At 44.9% G+C, this 25,349-nt stretch overlaps 2 protein-coding genes and 1 long non-coding RNA gene across 6 annotated transcripts in view; 1 reads left to right on the forward strand and 2 right to left on the reverse strand.

Annotated features, from left to right (window-relative positions):
* The window catches only part of LOC118415051 (N-lysine methyltransferase setd6-like), a 24,885-nt gene extending 17,510 nt beyond the window's left edge, over positions 1–7,375 (forward strand). For 3 of the 4 annotated variants that reach the window (XR_004831061.1, XR_004831060.1, XR_004831062.1), the window contains 4 exons: positions 1,365–1,466; positions 4,774–4,854; positions 6,058–6,249; positions 6,773–7,375. Coding sequence is in view for 1 of the 4 variants with exons in the window: in XM_035819436.1 (XP_035675329.1) it covers positions 1,365–1,466; positions 4,774–4,854; positions 6,773–6,880 (291 nt within the window). In the remaining 3 variants the exon portion in view is untranslated. The remainder of the gene's footprint in view (positions 1–1,364; positions 1,467–4,773; positions 4,855–6,057; positions 6,250–6,772) is intronic. The other variant, XM_035819436.1, reaches the window with a different exon arrangement.
* A 4,541-nt stretch (positions 7,376–11,916) lies between these two features.
* On the reverse strand, positions 11,917–13,998 carry LOC118410556. Its single transcript, XR_004830567.1, has 2 exons — positions 13,874–13,998; positions 11,917–13,838 (listed from the first exon to the last, which is right to left on the reverse strand). It is a non-coding gene; the product is annotated as an uncharacterized LOC118410556 (long non-coding RNA).
* A 685-nt stretch (positions 13,999–14,683) lies between these two features.
* Positions 14,684–25,349, reverse strand: part of LOC118410551 — a gene marked incomplete in the record, with an annotated part of 34,076 nt that continues 23,410 nt past the window's right edge. The window contains 5 exon segments of the mRNA XM_035812320.1: positions 14,684–18,259; positions 22,144–22,250; positions 22,525–22,703; positions 23,388–23,503; positions 23,661–23,693. Coding sequence (XP_035668213.1) covers positions 15,024–18,259; positions 22,144–22,250; positions 22,525–22,703; positions 23,388–23,503; positions 23,661–23,693 — 3,671 coding nt within the window.

Here is a 25,349-nt window from a genome sequence, read left to right on the forward strand (position 1 = left end):
ACCAACCTCTGCTTGGAGAGTAAATTAGTCATAATAATAGAAAAAATGTTTGCAGTGGTTTTAAGTTCACGGTGAAGTGGTCACCGCGAAAACCGCGAACATAAAACCACCGCAAACATTTCTCATTTTACAGTAATGATCTGTGAGTTACATGTATATGGATGAAACGTGACTTTACCACTTACAATATTTGAGTGTGGATTATCAGACAGGTAATGTCAGTGATAAGTGAGTGTGGATTATCAGACAGGTAATGTCAGTGATAAGTGAGTGTGGATTATCAGACAGGTAATGTCAGTGATAAGTGAGTGTGGATTATCAGACAGGTAATGTCAGTGATAAGTGAGTTTGCTCCCACTGGCGGGACATTTCCCAGTCAGGGTTATTAACCTTGGATATGGATGAAAAGAGGGAAGCTCTTAAGTCCATTTGGTCAGACATTTATCTTGTTCTTACATGTGACACATGGATATGGGTTAGCAGGTTTCTGTCCAATTCCTTTTTGGAAAATTGGCCTGAAGCACCAAAAATGCGAGGAGCCAAACTCGCTTTAAGTTTTTGCTTACCTCAGTGAAGTAATTATGGTTTGTTGTGTGGGCTAAGGTAAATTGTTGTGTGGGCTAAGGTAAAGGGTTGTGTGGGCTGAGGTAAAGGGTTTGTTGTGTGGGCTAAGGTAAAGGGTTTGTTCTGTGGGCTAAGGCTAAGGTAAAGGGTTTGATGTGTGGGCTAAGGTAAAGGGTTTGTTGTGTGGGCTAAGGCTAAGGTAAAGGGTTTGATGTGTGGGCTAAGGCTAAGGTAAAGGGTTTGTTGTATGGGCTAAGGCTAAGGTAAAGGGTTTGTTGTGTGGGCTAAGGTAAAGGGCTTGTTGTGTGGGCTAAGGTAAAGGGTTTGTTGTGTGGGCTAAGGTAAAGGGTTTGATGTGTGGGCTAAGGCTAAGGTTAAGGGTTTGATGTGTGGGCTAAGGTAAAGGGTTGTGTGAGCTAAGGTAAAGGGTTTGATGTGTGGGCTAAGGTAAAGGGTTTGTTGTGTGGGCTAAGGTAAAGGGTTTGTTGTGTGGACTAAGGTAAAGGGTGTTATACCCACAAGTGTAACATCTTTAAAGCCCGTTTCCATGTCCAGCCACTTGTTTAGTACTTGGTTATCACGGTTGTTTATTATCAAGTCCAACTTTCTCTGTTTGTTTGTGGATATCCCAAAACCAGTGTTAAGGAGTGTATTTGTGTTTGCAGGTGGATATCCTGATGCAGGTGTTAACTCTGTTTGCAGGTGGATATCCCAATGCAGGTGTTTACTCTGTTTGCAGGTGGATATCCCGATGCAGGTGTTTACTCTGTTTGTTTATTTGTTTGTTTGTTTGTTTGCAGGTGGATATCCCGATGCAGGTGGTGCTGGAGGAGGCCAGACGAGCGGCAGGCCCTGATGATGCCCAGTTGCTGGAAGAAAAGTGGCAGTTCCTGGAAGACCAGGTAAAGAACAGTGTTGGTAAAGAACAGTGTTGGATTATAGATGTCACTCAACACACACAGACTTATATGAAAATCAAAGAAGGGAAGATCCTCAAGGTAGTAATTGGTATTTTGAACCCTCCCTGGAAAGATTTAAGAGCTAACGATGGCTGTGACTGTTAATTATAGGACCCAGTTATAGGACCCAGGCAGTAAGCTAATGATGGCTGTTATAGGACCCAGGCAGTAAGCTAACGATGGCTGTGACTGTTATAGGACCCAGGCAGTAAGCTAACGATGGCTGTTATAGGACCCAGGCAGTCAGCTAACGATGGCTGTGACTGTTATAGGACCCAGGCAGTAAGCTAATGATGGCTGTTATAGGACCCAGGCAGTCAGCTAACGATGGCTGTTATAGGACCCAGGCAGTCAGCTAACGATGGCTGTTATAGGACCCAAGCAGTCAGCTAACGATGACTGTTATAGGACCCAGGCAGTAAGCTAACGATGGCTGTGACTGTTATAGGACCCAGGCAGTCAGCTAACGATGGCTGTGACTGTTATAATGTATTGCAGGCTTTAGTCATGACCTCATGTTTCATTGTTAAGTTGGCTTCTTGCTGCCGTTTCTGGTTGACCTAGATTCCTCTTCACGGGCCATCAGGGGCAGACTGTGTCAAACCTTATGGCCATCCTGGGACCTGCGTTCTGCTGTAAGCCCAAATGGCTACAGGTATTGATTCTCCCACCTAATGTGCTTGACTTTAACAGGAGGCACACCTGACAGGGGGCACACTTACACTAGCATATCGCTTCTCCATCTGGGGAACAACTTCTCATCCCAACAGGCATTAAAGGCTGCTGTAATCTGTGGCAGAAGGGATCAGATGTCTGACACGGGGCATTTAGGTCACAGACTGCCTGAGGCAAAATCCATGTATTTTGACATTATCTGATGTGGTTGTCTAAACGTACCAGCCTGGGTACCATCCGGGTAGTAGTTTGCTCCTATGTTCGCTTCTGCTACCCGTCTGGGGACCTGCACATTCAAACCATTTGGTGCTAATATCAGTTAAATGAGAGAATTAAGGAATGGGTTCTAGAGAGCTCGGTCAATGATAACAGACCCTCCCGTAAGCGGACAGAGGGCATTTTGGGTGTTGGAAGGCCTGTTCGAACGAGGGCTTGAACCTATTCCTTAATTTTCTCATCTGTAGGGACCAATCAGCGACCTCGTCCAAAATGAAGTATTTAGAACTTTTGTAGATGTTCCTTTGTTCAGTTATTCTCTTGGAATGTTTTGACAAAAGTGCCCCTGTAGTTCGAAATTCAGTGTTAGGTGGCTGTATCTTGGCCTGACGTTGAAAGCTATCTGCGACCCAAATGTCAAGACTGTATCATGTCCGGGACAAGAGATATATTGAAAAACTGCGATGATCGAATATACTCTGAAAAAGTCTGGAAACACAAAAGATAGAAATTTGCAGCATTACTGATTTAGGTTGGTAGGAATGGACAGATTTGCTGAATTGTGTTAAAACACCATCATTAACTTTAAAGCAACCACCTGGACAGCGGTTGTAACATTAGATGACTACCGAGTTATCTAAATTCCCCTGATGACCTGTGGTACATTAGATGACTACCGAGTTATCTAAATTCCCCTGATGACCTGTCCTACTTCAGCCAATGATAAATCAGCTAAAAGCAAGAAGGGATGTAAGACGGCTGGCTTACTGGTGTTATCTGGATCCATTTGTACGGCTTTAAGCCGACAGATGCACACTATGGTAACTTGCCAGGGTTGTCATCAGGCTTTTGTAGGAGACAGTCTCCTTTCACTTTCCCATGTGAATTAAGTGACTTAATGAGTCCTTTTGAAATGTATAATATCTAATATAAAACCCTCCATACCTCCTGATGCCTGTAGAAGATATGAATATAACATTCAGTCTTAATATAATGGATGGTGGAAGCAGGATATCAAATTATTACATGGAATCATCAGGTGCCTCCGGAGACTGTGAGAGCAATCAGCCCCCAGGCACATCCTGAGAGAGCGTAACTAGTTTCACTTCCGTCCTTCCCAGGCACATCCTGAGAGAGCGTAACTAGTTTCACTTCCGTCTTTCCCAGGCACATCCTGAGTAACTAGTTTCACTTCTGTCCTTCCCAGGCACATCCTGAGTAACTAGTTTCACTTCTGTCCTTCCCAGGCACATCCTGAGAGAGCGTAACTAGTTTCACTTCCGTCCTTCCCAGGCACATCCTGAGAGAGCGTAACTAGTTTCACTTCCGTCCTTCCCAGGCACATCCTGAGAGAGCGTAACTAGTTTCACTTCCGTCCTTCCCAGGCACATCCTGAGTAACTAGTTCCACTTCTGTCCTTCCCAGGCACATCCTGAGTAACTAGTGTCACTTCCGTCCTTCCCAGGCACATCCTGAGAGAGCATAACTAGTTTCACTTCTGTCCTTCCCAGGCACATCCTGAGAGAGCGTAACTAGTTTCACTTCCGTCCTTCCCAGGCACATCCTGAGAGAGCGTAACTAGTTTCACTTCTGTCCTTCCCAGGCACATCCAGAGTAACTAGTTTCACTTCTGTCCTTCCCAGGCACATCCTGAGTAACTAGTTCCACTTCTGTCCTTCCCAGGCACATCCTGAGAGAGCGTAACTAGTTTCACTTCTGTCCTTCCCAGGCACATCCTGAGTAACTAGTTCCACTTCCGTCCTTCCCAGGCACATCCTGAGAGAGCGTAACTAGTTTCACTTCTGTCCTTCCCAGGCACATCCAGAGTAACTAGTTTCACTTCCGTCCTTCCCAGGCACATCCTGAGTAACTAGTTTCACTTCCGTCCTTCCCAGGCACATCCTGAGTAACTAGTTTCACTTCCATCCTTCCCAGGCACATCCTGAGAGAGCGTAACTAGTTTCACTTCCGTCCTTCCCAGGCACATCCTGAGAGAGCGTAACTAGTTTCACTTCCGTCCTTCCCATTCCCAGGCACATCCTGAGTAACTAGTTCCACTTCCGTCCTTCCCAGGCACATCCTGAGAGAGCGTAACTAGTTTCACTTCTGTCCTTCCCAGGCACATCCTGAGTAACTAGTTTCACTTCCGTCCTTCCCAGGCACATCCTGAGTAACTAGTTTCACTTCCGTCCTTCCCAGGCACATCCTGAGTAACTAGTTTCACTTCCGTCCTTCCCAGGCACATCCTGAGTAACTAGTTCCACTTCCGTCCTTCCCAGGCACATCCTGAGTAACTAGTTCCACTTCCATCCTTCCCAGGCACATCCTGAGTAACTAGTTCCACTTCCATCCTTCCCAGGGTGCCGTGAGCGAGAGCGGATCCTTTATTGCAGGGATGGAAGGGATCCTGACTGAAGAGGAGGTCTGCGAGTCCTTAAAGGTAGGTTTCTACACTTTAAGGTAGGTTTCTGCACTTTAAGGTAGGTTTCTGCACTTTAAGGTAGGTTTCTGCACTTTAGGGTAGGTTTCTACACTTTAAGGCAGGTTTCTACACTTTAAGGTAGGTTTCAACACTTTAAGGTAGGTTTCTGCACTTTAGGGTAGGTTTCTACACTTTAAGGTAGGTTTCTACACTTTAAGGTAGGTTTCTACACTTTAAGGTAGGTTTCTACACTTTAAGGTAGGTTTCTACACTTTAAGGTAGGTTTCTACACTTTAAGGTAGGTTTCTGCACTTTAGGGTAGGTTTCTACACTTTAAGGTAGGTTTCTGCACTTTAAGGTAGGTTTCTACACTTTAAGGTAGGTTTCTGCACTTTAAGGTAGATTTCTACACTTTAAGGTAGGTTTCTACACTTTAAGGTAGGTTTCTGCACTTTAAGGTAGGTTTCTGCACTTTAAGGTAGGTTTCTGCACTTTAAGGTAGGTTTCTGCACTTTAAGGTAGGTTTCTGCACTTTAAGGTAGGTTTCTGCACTTTAAGGTAGGTTTCTGCACTTTAAGGTAGGTTTCTGCACTTTAAGGTAGGTTTCTACACTTTAAGGTAGGTTTCTGCACTTTAAGGTAGGTTTCTGCACTTTAAGGTAGGTTTCTGCACTTTAAGGTAGGTTTCTGCACTTTAAGGTAGGTTTCTGCACTTTCAGGTAGGTTTCTACACTTTAAGGTAGGTTTCTGCACTTTAAGGTAGGTTTCTAGACTTGAATACTGAGGCTAGAGAGGGTCATAGTTGAAGTCCATCAGTGATGCCCCAGTAGGGGTGGGTGGTTCGAGGGTTTTAAAGGAAAAGTTTGAAAAAGTCACAGATGTTCCAAAGTGTTAAATAAACATATTATCATTTTTTCCAAAGTTCAAGTTGAAAGTTATCTGGTGGGTAGAAGTCATTCTGGATAAAGTTGAATTTTGTGTTATATGATGGGGCAATGCTACACCACAATTATGCCACATGCTTCTACTTTGATCTTAGCACACAGTAGCATCATTAGGAATCATTGCATGAAATTACCAATTTAAAGTTTATCAAAGGATGACGTTAAACCTTGGTTGGTTTGGGACATGATATTTGCTTGTCAGAAGTGGTTTGACATAACTTGTTCTAACCAAGGTTTACTTGCCTGTGACAGGTTCTGTTTTTACTTGCCTGTGACAGGTTCTGTTTATGAGTGAGGAAGAGTTCAGGGAACACCAGGAGAAAGAAGGATGCTGTGACTGTTGTTCTAACCAAGGTTTACTTGCCTGTGACAGGTTCTGTGTATGAGTGAGGAAGAGTTCAGGGAACACCAGGAGAAAGAAGGATGCTGTGACTGCTGTGCCAGTGAGGAGGAAAGGTCACTGTCCTACGGTAGGCTGCTGAGTAGCAAATTCACAGTCCATGAGCTTTGTCAGGTCAATCCATGCGGAGTTATGGTCAATATTAATCAGAACGTATCAGTCATTACATCAGGGGGAGGTAATGAAAATTTATGTTTACAAATGACACCAGTAAAACAGATTCAATCATATATCATTTTGATATCATAGATAGACAAGAATTTGGCAACCTCATACCTCCATGAAATATTTAGAGCTTTTGTAAATTTTATACAAATGCTTGCACATTTACATGATTTATGCATGGTGATGTTCATCATTGACTAACATACACATGTCACAAGTATAAAATTCCCGTCATTAATCATTAATTGGTTTTTCAAATATTATGCAAATCGGTTCAAAATTAGCATATTTGGTGTCCTCTTATGTTCCATCTATTTATTGAAGTCCAGTTATTGAAAACAATGAAATTATGCAATTTCCACATTAATTATGCAAATCAAGTCCTCATTTGCATAAGCCTCCCTAACTGCCTCTGCCTCCCCCCCCAGACCAGCTGCCGAACCTGCCCGAGGCCTGGAGAAGCCTGCTGGCTGCAGCTGCGAGGCTCTGCATGGGGAAGTACAGGAACACTTTACAGACGAACGAGCAACTGCTGAGCAAGGAGAGCTGGGGAAAACTGAGCAAGCGTCAGCAGTGGTCCTTACTGGTCTGTTATGGTCAGCAGAAGCTGCTCCACAGGATTATAACCTCTTGTTTACCAGAAGCTAGTCAGTAGAAAAAGATTTATGTTGCCTGTGATAAACTTTGATTCTGTGGAATCAAGATGTCAGCTTACAAACATGTACATGCATGTGTGATAAAATATGGTGTACATAAGTAAGCTACCAGTAAATACATTGTGATCTGTTTGGGTAGGTTGGCTGATAACACATTGAACAGTGTTTATATGTGGACTATATGGGAAAATATGACACAAAGGTTTATACCCTTTCCCACCTGTCAACTGCTGGTACAGCCCTATGGCGGCGATGATGATGATGATGATGACAGCCCTACATGCTCTCCACATCGTTAGTAGTTGCAGGCCCGTGGTCATGACAATCACTTGATGGCCTTGAACTGTTGATTATAATAAAAGTTTGACCTACATGTACTGGGTAGTATCATTGAAGTAATCATACAAGTCCAAACAGGCCAGTGACTGTCAGTTCCTTTATCAGCAGTCAGGCTGAAGCCTGAGCGATGTACTCCAGACTGGTAAAACAAATAAAACGAAACAAATTCAGCTTGTACAGAAGATTTATAACACATCACCCCTTGGGTAACTTTCACCATTTTATCTATAACACATCACCCCTTGGGTAACTTTCACCATTTTATTTATAACACATCACCCCTTGGGTAACTTTCACCATTTTATTTATAACACATCACCCCTTGGGTAACGTTCACCATTTTATCTATAACACATCACCCCTTGGGTAACTTTCACCATTTTATTTATAACACATCACCCCTTGGGTAACGTTCACCATTTTATCTATAACACATCACCCCTTGGGTAACTTTCACCATTTTATTTATAACACATCACCCCTTGGGTAACGTTCACCATTTTATCTATAACACATCACCCCTTGGGTAACTTTCACCATTTTATTTATAACACATCACCCCTTGGGTAACGTTCACCATTTTATCTATAACACATCACCCCTTGGGTAACTTTCACCATTTTATTTATAACACATCACCCCTTGGGTAACGTTCACCATTTTATCTATAACACATCACCCCTTGGGTAACTCACCATTTTATTTATAACACATCACCCCTTGGGTAACTTTCAGCATTTTATTTATAACACATCACCCCTTGGGTAACTTTCAGCATTTTATTTATAACACATCACCCCTTGGGTAACTTTCACCATTTTATTTCAGACATAATCAGTCATCTAAATCCCTCATGACGCACCATAACACGTTACAGTCCGTTTCAAAGGAGGCCTGCGATGAAAGGCAACACGCTGACTGGCTAATGTGTTTGAGCAATGAAAGGCAACAGCCGCTTCACAGGTCCTGATTCGAAGGTCAAACGCAATTGAAAATTGGTCAGTGTCGACGAGGAGCAAATTACAACAAATGACTTGGAGGCTGTTACGAGTGGGCAGTTAATCCCTTCATCAAAAGATGCTGTTCTGGGTAAGAAGAAAGCAGGGAGAAAAGCAAACAAGGCTCTATCTATGTAGGTCAAGGTTAGGCCTAAATTGGACTTTCAAACAGAAGTAGCTGCAACTGCCAACATTTCTTTCTTTCAAGTATGTTGAGTTGGAACTGCTGGTGGGCATCTTTGCCTGGTGATATGATTTTGGAATGGAAATTTCTCCCTCAGTGCTCTCTCCTGCATGTATTGAGCTTTTATTGAATTCAGGTTTACAATGTAAACCATAAGCAACCTGGGAAAATTTTGTTAAGTTGTGTGAAGGTGTCTTGCCTTGTGTTACAAACCTGTAACGTTACATACAAAAGTTTTCTGCATAATTTACTGTTTAGAAGTTGAAATTGCCCCCATGGAGCTAACATTGATGGCTGTACTTTTCCTAGTGACATATCATTGGAGAAGGAACTTTTTTTTTAAATTAATTTTTTAACGAGATTGTTCAGAGCAAGGTCATTAGACCACTTCAAGGCAATGAACTAAGAAGATAATTAATTTTATTGTACACTGAGATAGCAGTGGACATTTCTTTTGAAGGCAGACAAGTTGTAGACAGGAGGGAAATAATTTGGCTGTCCGGGGAAAGAAATTGTTACTTGGAAACCGGCAATTGAACAGTGAAGTGATGTGAGTTTGACCTAGTGTTGCACTGGAAGGCACTCGGTGGAGGGAGTTTTGTTGTGCAGGGAACATGAAGCGGATACTGTCGTGCCTGTTGTGCGGGGAACATGAAGCGGATACTGTCCTTGCAGGACTGCTTTTATTCATGTGCATGTACAAATGTACATGCATACCAGTTTGGAACATGAAAACTGCACGGAAGGACAAAGCCTTCCTCGTTTCTTTTGATCTTGACTGACGGAGAAATTTGAAGGTCTCAACGATTAGAGTCGATTCCACATTACCAAGAGGGTCTTTCTTGCCTTTTGTTCCAACATTTTTAAAATCTTTATAACATAATAAATGTGATAAGTAACTGTTTAGAACTATTTCTTACATCTGTGTGATGTTCTAAATATTTTTTATAGTGTTCATACATGTTAGAAACATTTCTAACATCAAACCCATTATTTCTGTTAGTTTCTATACTGTTCCAACATAGATTCATCATTTGTGATCACATGTTCGAACAGAGAAACAAAATGATGAAACTGGGACAGTGGGCTGGGAAGAGGGCAATTCACACATCCCTGCCAAGTACAGGAAATTGTGTCTGTCTGACAGCTTCTCACAAAAGAGCCATTAGCTAGTGTCTATACTAAAGAAAATTTAAAGATACAAGACCCAAACAAAAGGCCCAGCTTAGCAGCTTGGTTTATGGGGGTAATAAACGTTTTTATGGAGGAAAAAAATGACACAAATTGTTGGAACATATGATCACTTGTTCCAACAATGACAAAAACACAGATGTTTCTAAATTGTTCTAAATAAAGAGATATTTGTACCATTAATTTCACAATGTTTCCAACATATGTAGATAGGTTTAAACTTTCGTTTTCAATTGTTTGAACAATTTAGAACTTCAGTGACTGAAATATTCTTTTGCTTAGCATAGTTAAAATAAATATGCTTTGAATTGATACATTTCCCACATTTCATCAAAGTGAAAGCCCATGGGAACATTTATAATGAGGTAGCAAATGTAACTTACCAAATAGATGGTGTCCTTGCTTTGTTGTCTGCTAAAAAAAAAAAACAGGAATCCAAAGTGCTTTTTTTAGATGACGAAATTAAGCTGTTTTTCGTTCAGACTTATACATGTTTATTGTTTATTAAAATTTAACGTAACTCAAGAAGCTGTTGAAACTTGGTATGTGGTTAGGTCGTGGCCTATCTAAGGTATGAGGTCGTTGAACTCGTTTTTTCTGTAATAATGAAACACCATAAAATGCCAAGGCTATTTGTGAAACGTATATGTTTATAAACGTCAGCCATTTCCAAAGTAACCATAATACGTGCACTTGGTGGATATCCCTGACTTTCTCCCAGCTTTGCAGCATGGATCAAGGCCTTTCTGCTGTAAAAACAGACATGTAAGGTTATACATATATATTATATAGCTTTCCCTAAGAGGACTGGCAACCAGAAGACAGAGTGATGACAGCTGAAGTTAAGTAGCAAGAGTTCAAATAACAGACAATCAGTTCTGTGCATTGCTTACAAAGTCACACATCCATCTTACTTTCTCGTGGTATCAGTCTTGCAGTGACTGTTGTATATTGTGGGTTAGCAGTGACTGTTGTATATTGTGGGTTAGCAGTGACTGTTGCATATTGTGGGTTAGCCCAGTTTCACCATTTTCTTCTGTAGAGGGTTACAGTAGCTGGAACATTTTCTGATAAATATTAATTTTTGGAAGTAAAATATGCGTGCTACTTCGCATTATACGATAAAATACCCAAGTCTCACGTACATCAAACAGCACTCAGTATTGTGCTAAACTCCCCAAGTACTCAAGCAAATAAGCTCAGCCTATGGCTGAATACAATGTGTCTGACATTGCCTGACAAAAGTTACCCTTTCCCGGCATAACCTACCCTACGTTGCTAGTCGCGAACCAGCGCACACTTACCCACCCCCAACATGAAAACGGCCCGTTCAGAGCCTGCAACAAGGCTACGTGTGGGGGCACTGTCCTACAGAGCCTGCAACAAGGCTACGTGTGGGGGCACTGTCCTACAGAGCCTGCAACAAGGCTACGTGTGGGGGCACTGCCCTACTTGTTCTGCTCCAGTTGGCTGAGCTCCAAGCTACACATAAGATAATTGGTATCTTGGACCAACACTTGCTGGTTATAATCATTTTGACCAATGACCCAAAAGACTATCCTGACCAATTGCCTGCATATATGGACAGAAGACATGGCCACATAAATATCCTTGGAGCACTAATTGTTTGAAGGATAGAAAACATTACATAACCCACAAAATCAGTTATTCATTTATTCATCTCAAAATGGGTAGGTAACAACATAATAATTTGATTGGTCCCAATTCAGTTGTACAACTCAAGCAATCTCTTGTACGTCAGCTGAAAAATACTGCAAAGTTTGTTTTTAGAAAGGTTGTTTTCCATTCATCCCAACCACTATACATGCCAGGTTTTCATCCATGTTGGCTCCTTTGGCAGGTCAAGCTCTCTTGGGTTTCACTGTCCATGAAACTGGGAACAGAGAAGTCCAATTATCCCTTGTGCTCCTAGGAGTACAAAGTGCGTGATGTGTCTGCGACTGCAAAACAAAAAGCTATGGGTAGAACTTGGCTTGGGAAATGTCCATAATGAGCCTACTAGCTGCTTTCTAAATTATTGTCATGTTTAGGTCGTGTCTTCCGGACATGTTCTGGTTGTGATTTTTTAGTTTGCTCTTGTGACAGAGAGTAAAGTGGGTTAGTTTTGGCCCCCTGGTTGTTCCTTATTACAGTTGTGTGCATGCAGTTACACCATGTTCCATGAAATGAGGAGTGACACGGACTGAAGCCATCAACACTTTATTCACCATCTGCTACAAAAGGACAGTTGTTTCAGACATTATGAAGAGTGTGCTGCTGGAGAGAGCAGGAATACATTATACATTATCTTTCCAGGTGCAACAGAGATTACTCCATTCCTGTACAAAAATATTTCTCATGTCAAAAATGAGGTATCTAAAATCAAATTTAAATAAATCACCTGATCAAAGGGACAGAGTCAGCTGGAAGGAGTTTTAGGGGGTCTGGTTGACAGTTATTTAACAATAAATACACGTATTGACATTTGTATAAAACATAAAACTTATTATTTCATCCCGCCATATAGAACTCTCATAAACTATGACTCAGGCAAAATGAGTTCATCAATATCTTATAATATTTCAACAATGTTACCAATGTACATTGTTACACCCCATAAAACTTCTTCACTAGTTGGCTAAAAACAAGCATGCCTTTCAAAGGCAAATTTTATTCAAATCCCACCTACCAAACCATTCTGATTGGTACGTTCTCGTTCCTGCGTTTCCATTTCTCAATTATCCTATTGCAGAAGCAAGCAAATCAATTGATATGGACCAAACAAAGACATGCCATTTGTCTGTCAATGAAGACAATTACGTACCGTCATCACATAGTACACATTACATACAACTATTTTCACATTGCTTGTTCTTTAATCTGCTCAAACATATTCTCAGAAATAGCCTGAACATCATCAGGCTGCATTTTATAGTCTTTGGCATTTCTGATGAGAACTTATGGAGCTCAGAAAACATATTATACAGAACACAAAGGAAAATGCCCACATTTCTGTGGCTAGAGCCAGGCTCATGACTGATAGGCTGTTTGGACATCATTAAAAGTCGTACTCTCCAAACAAAATGCACTTAGTGTATGATAACGACAACAACAACCACCTTATTGGGGTAAGCAACATTTTTAGCTGCTTCGATTGTTATTGTCAATAAAGGCAAAACAAAAAGTGAGCAAAAGCAAGAACATAAGTCATGCATAAATTTCAGCTTCAAGCTTTTTTTGCCAATGTCAATTTTGTTGCATGATTAAGAATAAGGACCCTTCAGAGCATAATTATCACATCAGGATTTCCTGACCTCTTATCTGATGTGATGACTGTGGGAAGAGCATGTTTCATTTCACCTGGTGGAATGGAGCGCTTCCCGTGTCTTACTTCTACAAAAGTATGGGTGTCATTAGTCACAATCAGTAAATCATCAAACCATATGCAATTTACAGGCATTTAAAAAGCAAACACATCTTAGCCCTACTCTTATCTCTATGAGAGCCACTTTTACTTTTATTACACAATTTACTCCTACTTCTCACAACATGTTCACATTTAAGTACAATTACTACAGCTACCCTGACTCCCAACCTCATCCCAAGTTAGCTTGTCTTGATGACAGGAAAATATACACCACTATGTCTAAAATAAAGGTTAACCGTATATACAAGACTACAAAACATTTGTCCCAATCATACTAAAGGTACATTGTGCTGGTTAAAATGATGCATGTTGATCACAGGTACAAAAGATATGGTAAGAAATCTATCACTGTCCATAAACATCTGAGCTGTAGTTATTTCTTACACACTACTTCCAACAACAACCTTGTGACATAAGTCTGGTGTTATGTATGGTTGGTACTGAACACTAACCCTGGTGTTATGTATGGTTGGTACTGAACACTAAAGCTGGTGTTATGTATGGTTGGTACTGAACACTAAACCTGGTGTTATGTATGGTTGGTACTGGAACACTAAACCTGGTGTTATGTATGGTTGGTACTGAACACTAAACCTGGTGTTATGTATGGTTGGTACTGAACACTAAACCTGGTGTTATGTATGGTTGGTATTGAACACTAAAGCTGGTGTTATGTATGGTTGGTACTGAACACTAAACCTGGTGTTATGTATGGTTGGTACTGAACACTAAACCTGGGATGGTTGCATGTCTGTCTGATACCAGCCAAACCATGACCAGTACAGGATGGGTCTGAGCTACCTACACGTGCCAGACTAACATGGGGAGGAACCCACACGTGCCAGACTAACATGGGGAGGAACCGCCTACACGTGCCAGACTAACATGGGGAGGAACCGGGGACAAAGGAAACACTACCAGCCCTACCCCGGCCCTTTGTGGATGGTGGGAACTACTCTTGGACAGGACCAGTGGGAACTACTCTTGGACAGGACCAGTGAGTGTGTGTGGATGGTGGGAACTGCTCTTGGACAGGACCAGTGAGTGTGTGCGCATTCTGGACGTCGGGATCAAACTGTGTACTCAAAACATGCAAGGGAGAAGGAGAAGTATGAAGACGTTTGACATTTCAGTTTGATGATAGTGTGTGTGTTACACGGACATAATCAATTCTGTTGTTTTTAATGATTACACTGTGTAATTGATAGCACTGATGTAAAGGAAAATTAGATTTTGGCCAGGAGTAAAACATTAAACTAGTGGGTTGGTGCATATGGGATACATCAATGAGTACTTCTAACCAACATCTAACATTACTTCAATTATCAAAAGGGGACCACATTTCAAAATTTGTACATGCCAAAAACCATGTTTTGAAGGGCCACCGATATCTGCAATCCAGCATAACACTGGTACTTTGTACAACGGTTGATAGACAATGACAACACTTTACAAAATAGCATGCTTTATAGAAAATGCCAAGCACGCATTTCTCCAGTACTTCGTACTCTTCTGTTCTGACTTCATTCGTACAAACATTAAACTTTCTTTATTTTACTTCCACAATTCTGCAGGCACTTTGTGCCCACTCCTGCAACATGTTCCCATCATGAGCTTCACTGCATCCATCACCATTCCATACATGCAGCTTTCTTTGCCTTTTTTCACATTGGTGAGAGTATACTGTCCCTAACTTTATGATGTTGGTGGATGATAACAGAACATGCAAATGACAAAGACGATCTTAGGCTACGCTCAAGATCACTGTACAGCTTGTACAAAAAGTATCTGTGGTACAAAAGGATGGTACAGTAGTGTTCCTGTGGTGTGCAAACACATCAAAGCTAGTAGCTGCACAGTATTTACAACCCTACATCTGCTGATTCATGCATGGGTGGTCTCCATGTCCAGGAAGGCCTGGTGGAATGACTGCTTCAGCAGGTTCTTCAGCTGAGACTCCTCTGCTAATCTCTGGGCATGATCTAACTCAGACTCAAAGTCCTTCCTCTGACCAGGGACCCCCTCCTCCAGCGGCTGCTGCTTGGCAGTGTCTATGTACAACATGGTTTGATCAATACTGTCCGCGGCACCGAGCATCCCCGGCAGGAAGCTGGGGTCGGTGCTGGTGTTGGCGGCAGGCTCCTGGTCGTACTCCTCCAGCAGGCAGGCTGCCATGTCGGTGATCTCCTGTGTGAACGGAGACAGCGGGTCCAGGTCGATGGTGTCCGTCAGATCTACAGCTTCCTCCGGGAACTTCTCCTGCCCAGCCATGCCGGGCGCAGGCGAGTTGGGAGGCGTGTCTTCAGACAGAAGCATGCTGGTCAACAACTGGGCCTTGGCTGCTTTGGACTGCTTCCTGGCTTCCACAATCTCCAGCCTGGACATCTTCTCAGTGACACAGGAATCTGGCCTGCCCTGTTGTCCTGTGCATGGCCCTTGGGGTAGTGGTGGCTGTCCCTGGGGTAGGGGTGGCTGCCCCTGGGGTAGGGGTGACTGCCCCTGGGGTAGGGGTGACTGCCCCTGGGGTAGGGGTGGCTGCCCCTGGGGTAGGGGTGACTGCCCCTGGGGTAGGGGTGCCTGCCCATCCTTCTGCATCAGCTGCTGGCCATTCCTACTACTGTGGATCAGCTGAGACAGCAGCTGGGTTCTCCCAGGACCAAGCAGTCTGGTCTTCTCTGGGTCAGCGAGCATCTTCTCCAGGTTCTCCTGAGCCCCACGGTACTCCTCCAAGGTTCTCCTCTTGCCCGTCAGCAGACTGGTCAGGAGGGGGTGCTTGGCATGCTTCCTCCTCAGGGACTCGCTGATTTGCCCGTTTGTGTTGCTGCTTGTCGGTTGGCCAGACCCTGGTGGCTGAGACTGTACTGCAGGGCTATCTGCCATGGCTGGTCTGGAGGGCTGCTGCACAGGGGTAACATGAGCAGTTGGCGTGGGGCTGTTTGTATCACAGAATGGGTAGACTTGGCTGGCAACTCTGGGTGTTTGAGAAGTTGTAAGGGGTGCCGACATGGTCGATGTTATGGTGACAGGGTTTCCACGAGCCCAGGTACTGATGCCACTGCAGCCGTTGTTTTGGTGTTGGTTGGTGATGAGCGGCTGATGACTGCCGGACATGTTGCACACGGTTACACCAGGGCTCCAGGGTTGTTGAATGGATGCCTTGTCAACAGCCGGACTACTGGAGTCCAGTCTTGGTTGCTGGATGCCAGATATGTTACTGAAGTTGTTCATCATGCTGGTGGGAGGGTGCTGTTCCGCACATGCAGTGATGTTTCTGTGCTGCTGGGTGTGGTTGTGTTGCTGGGCGTGGTTGTGTTGCTGGGCGTGGTTGTGTTGCTGGACGTGGTTGTGTTGCTGGGTGTGGTTGTGCTGCTGGGTGTGGTTGTGCTGCTGGGTGTGGTTGTGTTGCTGGGCGTGGTTGTGCTGCTGGGCGTGGTTGTGCTGCTGGGCGTGGTTGTGTTGCTGGGCGTGGTTGTGCTGCTGGGCGTGGTTGTGCTGCTGGGTGTCGGCCATGGTGCTGAGAATGCAGCCCATGTCTGATGTCATCTGTGCTCCCGAGACCTGGGTGAATTTTGGCATGTTGGCAGAGACAGAGTTGGGAATGTTGGGGGGCACACCACTGCCTGTCACTGGAGATGCAGTCTGTGCACTTGTGGGCACTTTGTTAAAGGCCTGCTGCTGTTCCAGCTCTGCCAACTTGACCATATATTCCAGCTCTGTCATCCCCTGTGGGACCTCCTGCTTCACATGCTGCTGCAGGTTGTTAGAGTCTGGCACCTCGCTGACGCTGGGGAAACTTCTGCCCTTCATGGCTGTTGCAGTTAGGCCTGACACCAGCTGGTTGACCATGGTGGCAGCCCCTGCCATGTGCGGCATGTTTGGAGCCTGAACACTTGATGACAGGAACACGTTCTGGATGACGACAGGATTGGACCCGTGCCCAGAGGCGAAGGCCTGCGATGCAGCCGACTGCAGCATGTTCAGGATCTGGTCTGTTGGTGAGTTTGTTGGTTGTTGGCATGGCTCGCTAGATGTGCTGATTTTGGCAGCCATTTTCTCATCACCTTGTGACTCGGACTGAGCAATGTCCAGCAAGTCCTCAAATATCATGTCTACATCATCTTCTGGGAAAAACTCACTTCCCTCCAGGCCCCCTCCATTTGTGTTCCCAAACTGACCATTCCCCATGGAGCTCTGTTGCCCACACTGAAAACTGCCCTGCAGATCTGCTTCCACCTTAGGAGCCTGCAGCCCGAAGCCGGCCATGTCCGACTCCTTCTGAAGGTTTGTACTGCTGCCAAAGTCATTTCTCCAGATGGCCTGGCTATTGTTAAACACACCCAAGTCTGCCTGGGTGGAGTCTGGAGCACTGTCCACGTCCATCGACTCCTCACACTGAAAGGATGAGGCATTCATGCTGCTGGGGGAGTCGGCAGAGGTGGAGGACGACACGGACTGTGGGGACTCTGCTGCAGGGGAGGGGACTGCAGGGATGCTGCTCTGTGTGGGCCCAGGGGAGGGGACTGCAGACATGCTGCTCTGGGTGGGCCCAGGGCTGAACTGGACACTACTGGCTGGGCTGACTGGCGGGGCTGGGGGAACAGCCTTGGTGTTACAGCAGGAGGCAGCAGATGGGGAGGGAACACTGCCTGGAGAGGCAGCCACGGAGCTGCAGGGGCTGGGCAGGCAGGGGGTGGAGGGGGGCACAGAGAATGGCCCTGGTGAGAAGGAACTGCCAGGACTCATGCTGATCGTGCTGCCCGGGGAGTGACAGACGGACCCCGGGGAGTGACAGACCGACCCCGGGGAGTGACAGACCGACCCCGGGGAGTGTGGTGCAGGGGAGCTGATGGAGCTCTGTGACTGTGGGGAGAGGGGGATGGGGGACATGGCCTCTCCGCAGGTGCAGCCCGAGGGGTGGCCGGACTTCTCCAGACTCTTCCGTTCCTCCACCGTGGCCCGCCTGGCCTCGTTCTCGCTCACCACGTAGTTCATGCACACCACGTACTGCGCGCTGCCGCCCGTGTTGTAGATGATGGTGGCTCTGGTCTGCATCCAGATCCAGTCTCCCAGCTTCCCCATGAAGCGGTAGTACTTACTGGTAGACTGCCCAGCATGGATCACTGTAGAGGGGAGACAGCAATAACACTGTGTTAATGTCTCTGTGCTAACAACATTGTGTTCATGTCTGTACTAACTGCTTTATTTAAGTTATTTTAACCTTGATAACTTCTTTGCCACTTTTAATGAAAGTCATTTCACAGTACAAGTGACCATTCAGAACTTACATGTACTTCACCCCAGTTTCCACATGTGCAATCACATTTGCATTGGGCACTGTCAAAAACAGACTGCAGTGCTGCTATTTTTCAGACCGTGATGAATGTTAGCATTAAGCAGTTACAATTACAATATTAGACAAAGGGGAAATTAGATCTAACCAACCTTTAATGATCTGATGCCCCACTTTCCAAGCATATTGCCCTTTATTGACCGGACCATTCATGTAATTTGTGACCAGCTTAGCATTGATTTCCACTTACTCAGGAGCAGGCAGAGGCCTGTGTGCACATTTGTGCAGCAGGCAGAGGCCTGTGTGCACATTTGTGCTGTACTTTGGGGCCTGTGTGCACATTTGTGCTGTACTTTGAGGCCTGTGTGCACATTTGTGCTGTACTTTGAAGCCTGTGTGCACATTCGTGCTGTACTTTGACCACTCTGACAGTCCATGACCTGCCGTGCCCTCCCCTCCCTATTTATTCAGGGTGTGACTAAGCACTGTATACTGTAGCAACCTTGACCCATTTAAGTGAATGGAGACTACCTAGCAACATACAGGTACACCATGCTGCCATGTAGCAACATACCTACATGTATGGAATAGCATCATGAATCATGGACAAACACCATCTACATAAAATATTGACAAAAATAACATTGAAATCAATGTACAGCCTCTCATTACACCCTCTACCCTGGGAAAGGCACTGTCAGAGTCCTGTCCCTTGTACACACATGTAAACATCAACATCGTTGGGTAACTACCTCACATGTTTACATCGACATAGTTGGGTAACTACCTCACATGTAAACATCAACATAGTTCGGTAACTACCTCACATGTAAACATCGACATAGTTGGGTAACTACCTCACATGTAAACATCAACATAGTTCGGTAACTACCTCACATGTAAACATCGACATAGTTGGGTAACTACGTCGCTGTATCAAACCTATGATCATGTACATGTACATATAAACTGTTTAGAATTTTTTGAAAGGAAAATTTTTTCACTGTAAACGTAAAATTGCAGTATCCCCACATCTTATTTCCCACCCTGCAACACAGCTCAAGTTGTAATTAGTGCACATACTAGTGGCGCCTTGAGCACAACTTTAGCTAGTGGCGCCTTGAGCACAACTTTAGCTAGTGGCGCCTTGAGCACAACTTTAGCTCGTGGCGCCTTGAGCACAACTTTAGCTCGTGGCGCCTTGAGCACAACTTTAGCTCGTGGCGCCTTGAGCACAACTTTAGCTTCAGCTTTAGCTAGTGGCGCCTTGAGCACAACTTTAGCTAGTGGCACCTTGAGCACAACTTTAGCTCGTGGCGCCTTGAGCACAACTTTAGCTAGTGGCGCCTTGAGCACAACTTTAGCTCGTGGCGCCTTGAGCACAACTTTAGCTAGTGGCGCCTTGAGCACAACTTTAGCTAGTGGCACCTCGAGCACAACTTTAGCTCGTGGCGCCTTGAGCACAACTTTAGCTCGTGGCGCCTTGAGCACAACTTTAGCTAGTGGCGCCTTGAGCACAACTTTAGCTCGTGGCGCCTTGAGCACAGCTTTAGCTTCAGCTTTAGCTGGTGGCGCCTTGAACACAACTTTAGCTAGTGGCGCCTTGAGCACAACTTTAGCTAGTGGCACCTTGAGCACAACTTTAGCCCGTGGTGCCTTGAGCACAACTAGAAGAGAGTCAGCTGAGGTGAAGGCCTGCTATATTGTAAGCCTTTGACCTTGGCCTACTTTGGGGAATGCCTTGTGAAGGGCAATTGTGATCAAAATAACTATTCAATAAATTTCAGAAAGTGCTAAAAACAAACCGCCAGCCTGTTTGCTCCAGTCTATTCAAGTCTGTTGATTCCTTTTTAAGGCTGTTTTGTAAGAAGCATCATGTGATGCATGACTAAGCAGGTAAAAACACCCGCCCTAACCTGACCTAGTTTGGAGACCAGCTGCTTTACAGTCAATTGATCTGCCTAACATGGATACTGGGACAAGTCAGAGGAAAGTTACCAAATGTGGGAGATAATCATCACATTTTTCACCAAAGCAACAACAGATGACTAGAACCTGCTGATAATCTCTTGCCTTCCTGACTTCAACACTACCCAGCGGCACAACAAATTTATCAGGTAATTCAGGCGCCTCTGCTCCATTACAAGATACATGTATGGGCCACAATTAGATTTTGATTGATGGACGTGAGAGAGGCACTCAGAAGGATGCAGTAAGGTCCACCAGGGAAGCTCACACAGGGGTCTAAGTCTCCTCACACTGGGGTCTAAGTCTCCTCACACAGGGGTCTAAGTCTCCTCACACTGGGGTCTAAGTCTCCTCACACAGGGGCCTAAGTCTCCTCACACAGGGGCCTAAGTCTCCTCACACAGGGGTCTAAGTCTCCTCACACAGGGGTCTAAGTCTCCTCACACAGGGGTCTAAGTCTCCTCACACAGGGGTCTAAGTCTCCTCACACAGGGGTCCAAGTCTCCTCACACTGGGGTCTAAGTCTCCTCACACAGGGGTCTAAGTCTCCTCACACAGGGGTCTAAGTCTCCTCACACAGGGGCCTAAGTCTCCTCACACAGGGGTCTAAGTCTCCTCACACAGGGACCTAAGTCTCCTCACACAGGGATGTAAGTCTCCTCACACAGGGGTCTAAGTCTCCTCACACAGGGGTCTAAGTCTCCTCACACAGGGGTCTAAGTCTCCTCACACAGGGGCTTAAGTCTCCTCGCACAGGGGTCTAAGTCTCCTCACACAGGGGTCTAAGTCTCCTCACACAGGGGTCTAAGTCTCCTCACACAGGGGTCTAAGTCTCCTCACACAGGGGTCTAAGTCTCCCCTGTGCAGCGAAATCTCACTCTGCTCTGACACCCAGTAACCCGATCCCCGCTGTTGCCTAGGAGCCAGTGGTGGGCCACTTCCTTACAAATGGGGAATGTCAACAGGCCTACATGTGGGTGGTGCTGAGTACTGGGTTACCGGTCATCTGAGGTGACAGACCCCAGATCACCCAACCCTGTGATTCAGGGCGGGCTGCACAGCTTGTGACCTCAAGTAACTCCCTGAAATCTAGGTCAAGGTTCTCATGTTCTCCTGCTGTGGCTATTGACCAGGATGTGGAGGTACACTTAGCATGCCAACTATCCCTGAGAAATGTGTGGCATGCTCATCATACCCTGAGGTAAATGGTGCTTTCTCCACCACATGCACATCTACTCAGGTTGCCAGCCCTCCTCCTGTCACTAATTTACTCCCACCTTGTCGAACATGTTTACTAAGATGGTTGTGATGATCTATTTTGACTGCCAGAGTATCATTATGAAAAATGGAGATACATTCCAAAGACTACACTTATTTGTTCAAAACGAGGACAGACATAATCCTTGATGGAACACACCACAGATCCAAACATTTTCTACTGGAGGTGTTTACAGCACAATTTCATCAGTATTTTAATCAATGGTTTGGGTATTTCAGACAGGTAAAGTACTAAGACACTGGAAAGAAAAAAAGTGTCGGATGTGACGGCTATTTCTATCAAAAAACAAGGATGTTGAATTTGAAAGACAGAGAAGGTTACAAATGGAGGGAGAATTTCAAATAGCTTCTATGTTGACAAGTACATTCTTTAATGAGTATCTGCTCTTGCCTTTGATATTCAGATTAAAAGACATATTACTAGCTTAGTAAAAATGTGAAGCCAGCAAATGTATTAATATTACTCACAATGCTGGTGGCAGTTGCTGACTTTGTGCGCATCTAAAGGGTTGTGGAACTGGTACGCTGTTTTCCCCACCACCTCTTCAGGGTCATAGCCAACCAGAGTCATGATCCTGGAAATAAACAAGACTGGCTATGACACGGCTGTCAGAATGTTTGTGTCTGTGTGTGTGTGTGTGTATGTCTGTGTGTGTGTGTGTGTGTGTGTGTCTGTGTGTGTGTCTGTGTGTGTGTGTCTGTGTGTGTGTGTGTCTGTGTGTGTGTGAGTTTGTGTGTGTGTGTGTGTGTGTGTGTCTGTGTGTGTTTGTGTCTGTGTGTGTGTGAGTTTGTCAATTGCAAACCACAGATACAAAGTTGTGGAATGGAGACATGTTGCATGTGACTGACCTGGTGTCGCAGTAGGTGAATCTCATGTCGAGGCTGTGGCGGCTCATGAACATGTTTCCCTCGATCCTGATCTCCACAATGCCGAGGGGCAGCAGAGGCTTGCACAGGCACGTCATCCCCTCCACCTGGAACTTGTTCCCCACCTGTCTCAGCTTTAGCCGGCCGGACCACTGCACAACCTGGCGATAAAACACAGGTAAACACCTGAACATAAAGCAGAGGCTTGCACAGGCACGTCATCCTTCAGCCGGCCGGACCACTACACAACCTGGCAATAAAACTATTTTACTATTTAACTAATCTATTACAGTATGTGACTACAGTAAAAAAAAAGTCAAAGTGCCTTCCCGTGCCTGACGGTGCATAGTGCGGCGCCCATCTCCGTTTCAGTAGCCCAGGGCCACACCACTTTGTGCAATCGAACTTAAAACCACCGCAAACACTCCGTTTTCCCACTGCTGCGAACTTAAATCCCAGTGAAATTAAATGAATTTACAGTATTGAGCGTTGAAAGTGGAAATATTCTGGATGAGGCAATTTGTATGAAATTGATATATACTGCACTATATTTACACATTTACATTTTACAAACATTGACTTTGATCATGACTCTGGCTCTGGTTGTTAACATAAGCATGATGGAACAATATGTGACTCTTTTGGTCAAGGTGTCTTTCTGCTTGATATGCAATCACATCTGTCCATGAAATGGGCTGCTAAAGTCACTTGGTTTGTAACAACAATTGTGTCAATAAAGTTGGAATTTTAAAGTATTTTACTGTGTACAGTAGTGCCTATTAAGGTTAAAATTTCAATTCTTTTTTTCTCTCTCACTTCTTAAGATTATATGTAGTAATGCGTACCATGTAATCGAAGGACCGAGCTTTGCTTCCGGGCCGTTTGGGAAGACAGGATTTCATCCGCACGATGAAGGACCGATCCTGGGTGATGGGCTGGCCTGACTCTTTCAGAGCATCAACTGCGGGGAGAAGGAAATCATAGCCACATATAAATTATAAACATTACTCCTGTCGAACAAGGGTACACACAAAAACAAGATTACCTTAAACTTTAAAGAACAGCCAGTGATTACGATATTACTACAGTGATAACACTACATTTTCCCACTCTACTACATTCACTCATGCTATCGGTGTCCATATCCACATCTACTACTCACATTCACTCATGCTATCAGTGCCCACTCTACTCACATTCACTCATGCTATCAGTGCCCACTCTACTACTACTCACATTCACTCATGCTGTCAGTGCCCACTCTACTCACATTCACTCATGCTATCAGTGCCCACTCTACTACTACTCAAATTCACTCATGCTATCAGTGCCCACTCTACTCTACTCACATTCACTCATGCTATCAGTGCCCACTCTACTACTACTCACATTCACTCATGCTGTCAGTGCCCACTCTACTACTACTCACATTCACTCATGCTATCAGTGCCCACTCTACTCTACTCACATTCACTCATGCTATCAGTCCCCACTCTACTACTACTCACATTCACTCATGCTGTCAGTGCCCACTCTACTACTACTCACATTCACTCATGCTGTCAGTGCCCACTCTACTACTACTCACATTCACTCATGGTGTCAGTGGCCACTCTACTCTACTCACATTCACTCATGCTATCAGTCCCCACTCTACTACTACTCACATTCACTCATGCTGTCAGTGCCCACTCTACTACTACTCACATTCACTCATGCTGTCAGTGCCCACTCTACTACTACTCACATTCACTCATGCTATCAGTGACCACTCTACTCTACTCACATTCACTCATGCTGTCAGTGCCCACTCTACTCTACTCACATTCACTCATGCTATCAGTGCCCACTCTACTACTACTCACATTCACTCATGCTGTCAGTGCCCACTCTACTACTTACTACATTCACTTATGGTGTCAGTGGGCACTCTACTCTACTCACATTCACTCATGCTATCAGTGCCCACTCTACTCTACTCACTTTCACGCATGCGATGAGTGCCCACTCTACTACTACTCACATTCACTCATGCTATCAGTGCCCACTCTACTCTACTCACATTCACTCATGCTATCAGTGCCCACTCTACTCTACTCACATTCACTCATGCTATCAGTGCCCACTCTACTCTACTCACTTTCACTCATGCTATGAGTGCCCACTCTACTACTACTCACATTTACTCATGCTGTCAGTGCCCACTCTAGTACTACTCACATTCACTCATGCTATCAGTGCCCACTCTACTCACATTCACTCATGTTGTCAGTGTCCACTCTACTCACATTCACTCATGCTGTCAGTGCCCACTCTACTACTACTCACATTCACTCATGCTGTCAGTGCCCACTCTACTCTACTCACATTCACTCATGCTGTCAGTGCCCACTCTACTCTACTCACATTCAGTCATGCTATCAGTGCCCACTCTACTCTACTCACTTTCACTCATGCTGTCAGTGCCCACTCTACTACTACTCACATTCACTCATGCTGTCAGTGCCCACTCTACTCTACTCACATTCACTCATGCTATCAGTGCCCACTCTACTACTACTCACATTCACTCATGCTGTCAGTGCCCACTCTACTACTACTCACATTCACTCATGCTATCAGTGCCCACTCTACTCTACTCACATTCACTCATGCTATCAGTCCCCACTCTACTACTACTCACATTCACTCATGCTGTCAGTGCCCACTCTACTACTACTCACATTCACTCATGCTGTCAGTGCCCACTCTACTACTACTCACATTCACTCATGGTGTCAGTGGCCACTCTACTCTACTCACATTCA

This window comes from Branchiostoma floridae, chromosome 1 (assembly GCF_000003815.2).
Source record: "Branchiostoma floridae strain S238N-H82 chromosome 1, Bfl_VNyyK, whole genome shotgun sequence".
Taxonomy (NCBI): Eukaryota; Metazoa; Chordata; class Leptocardii; order Amphioxiformes; family Branchiostomatidae; genus Branchiostoma; species Branchiostoma floridae.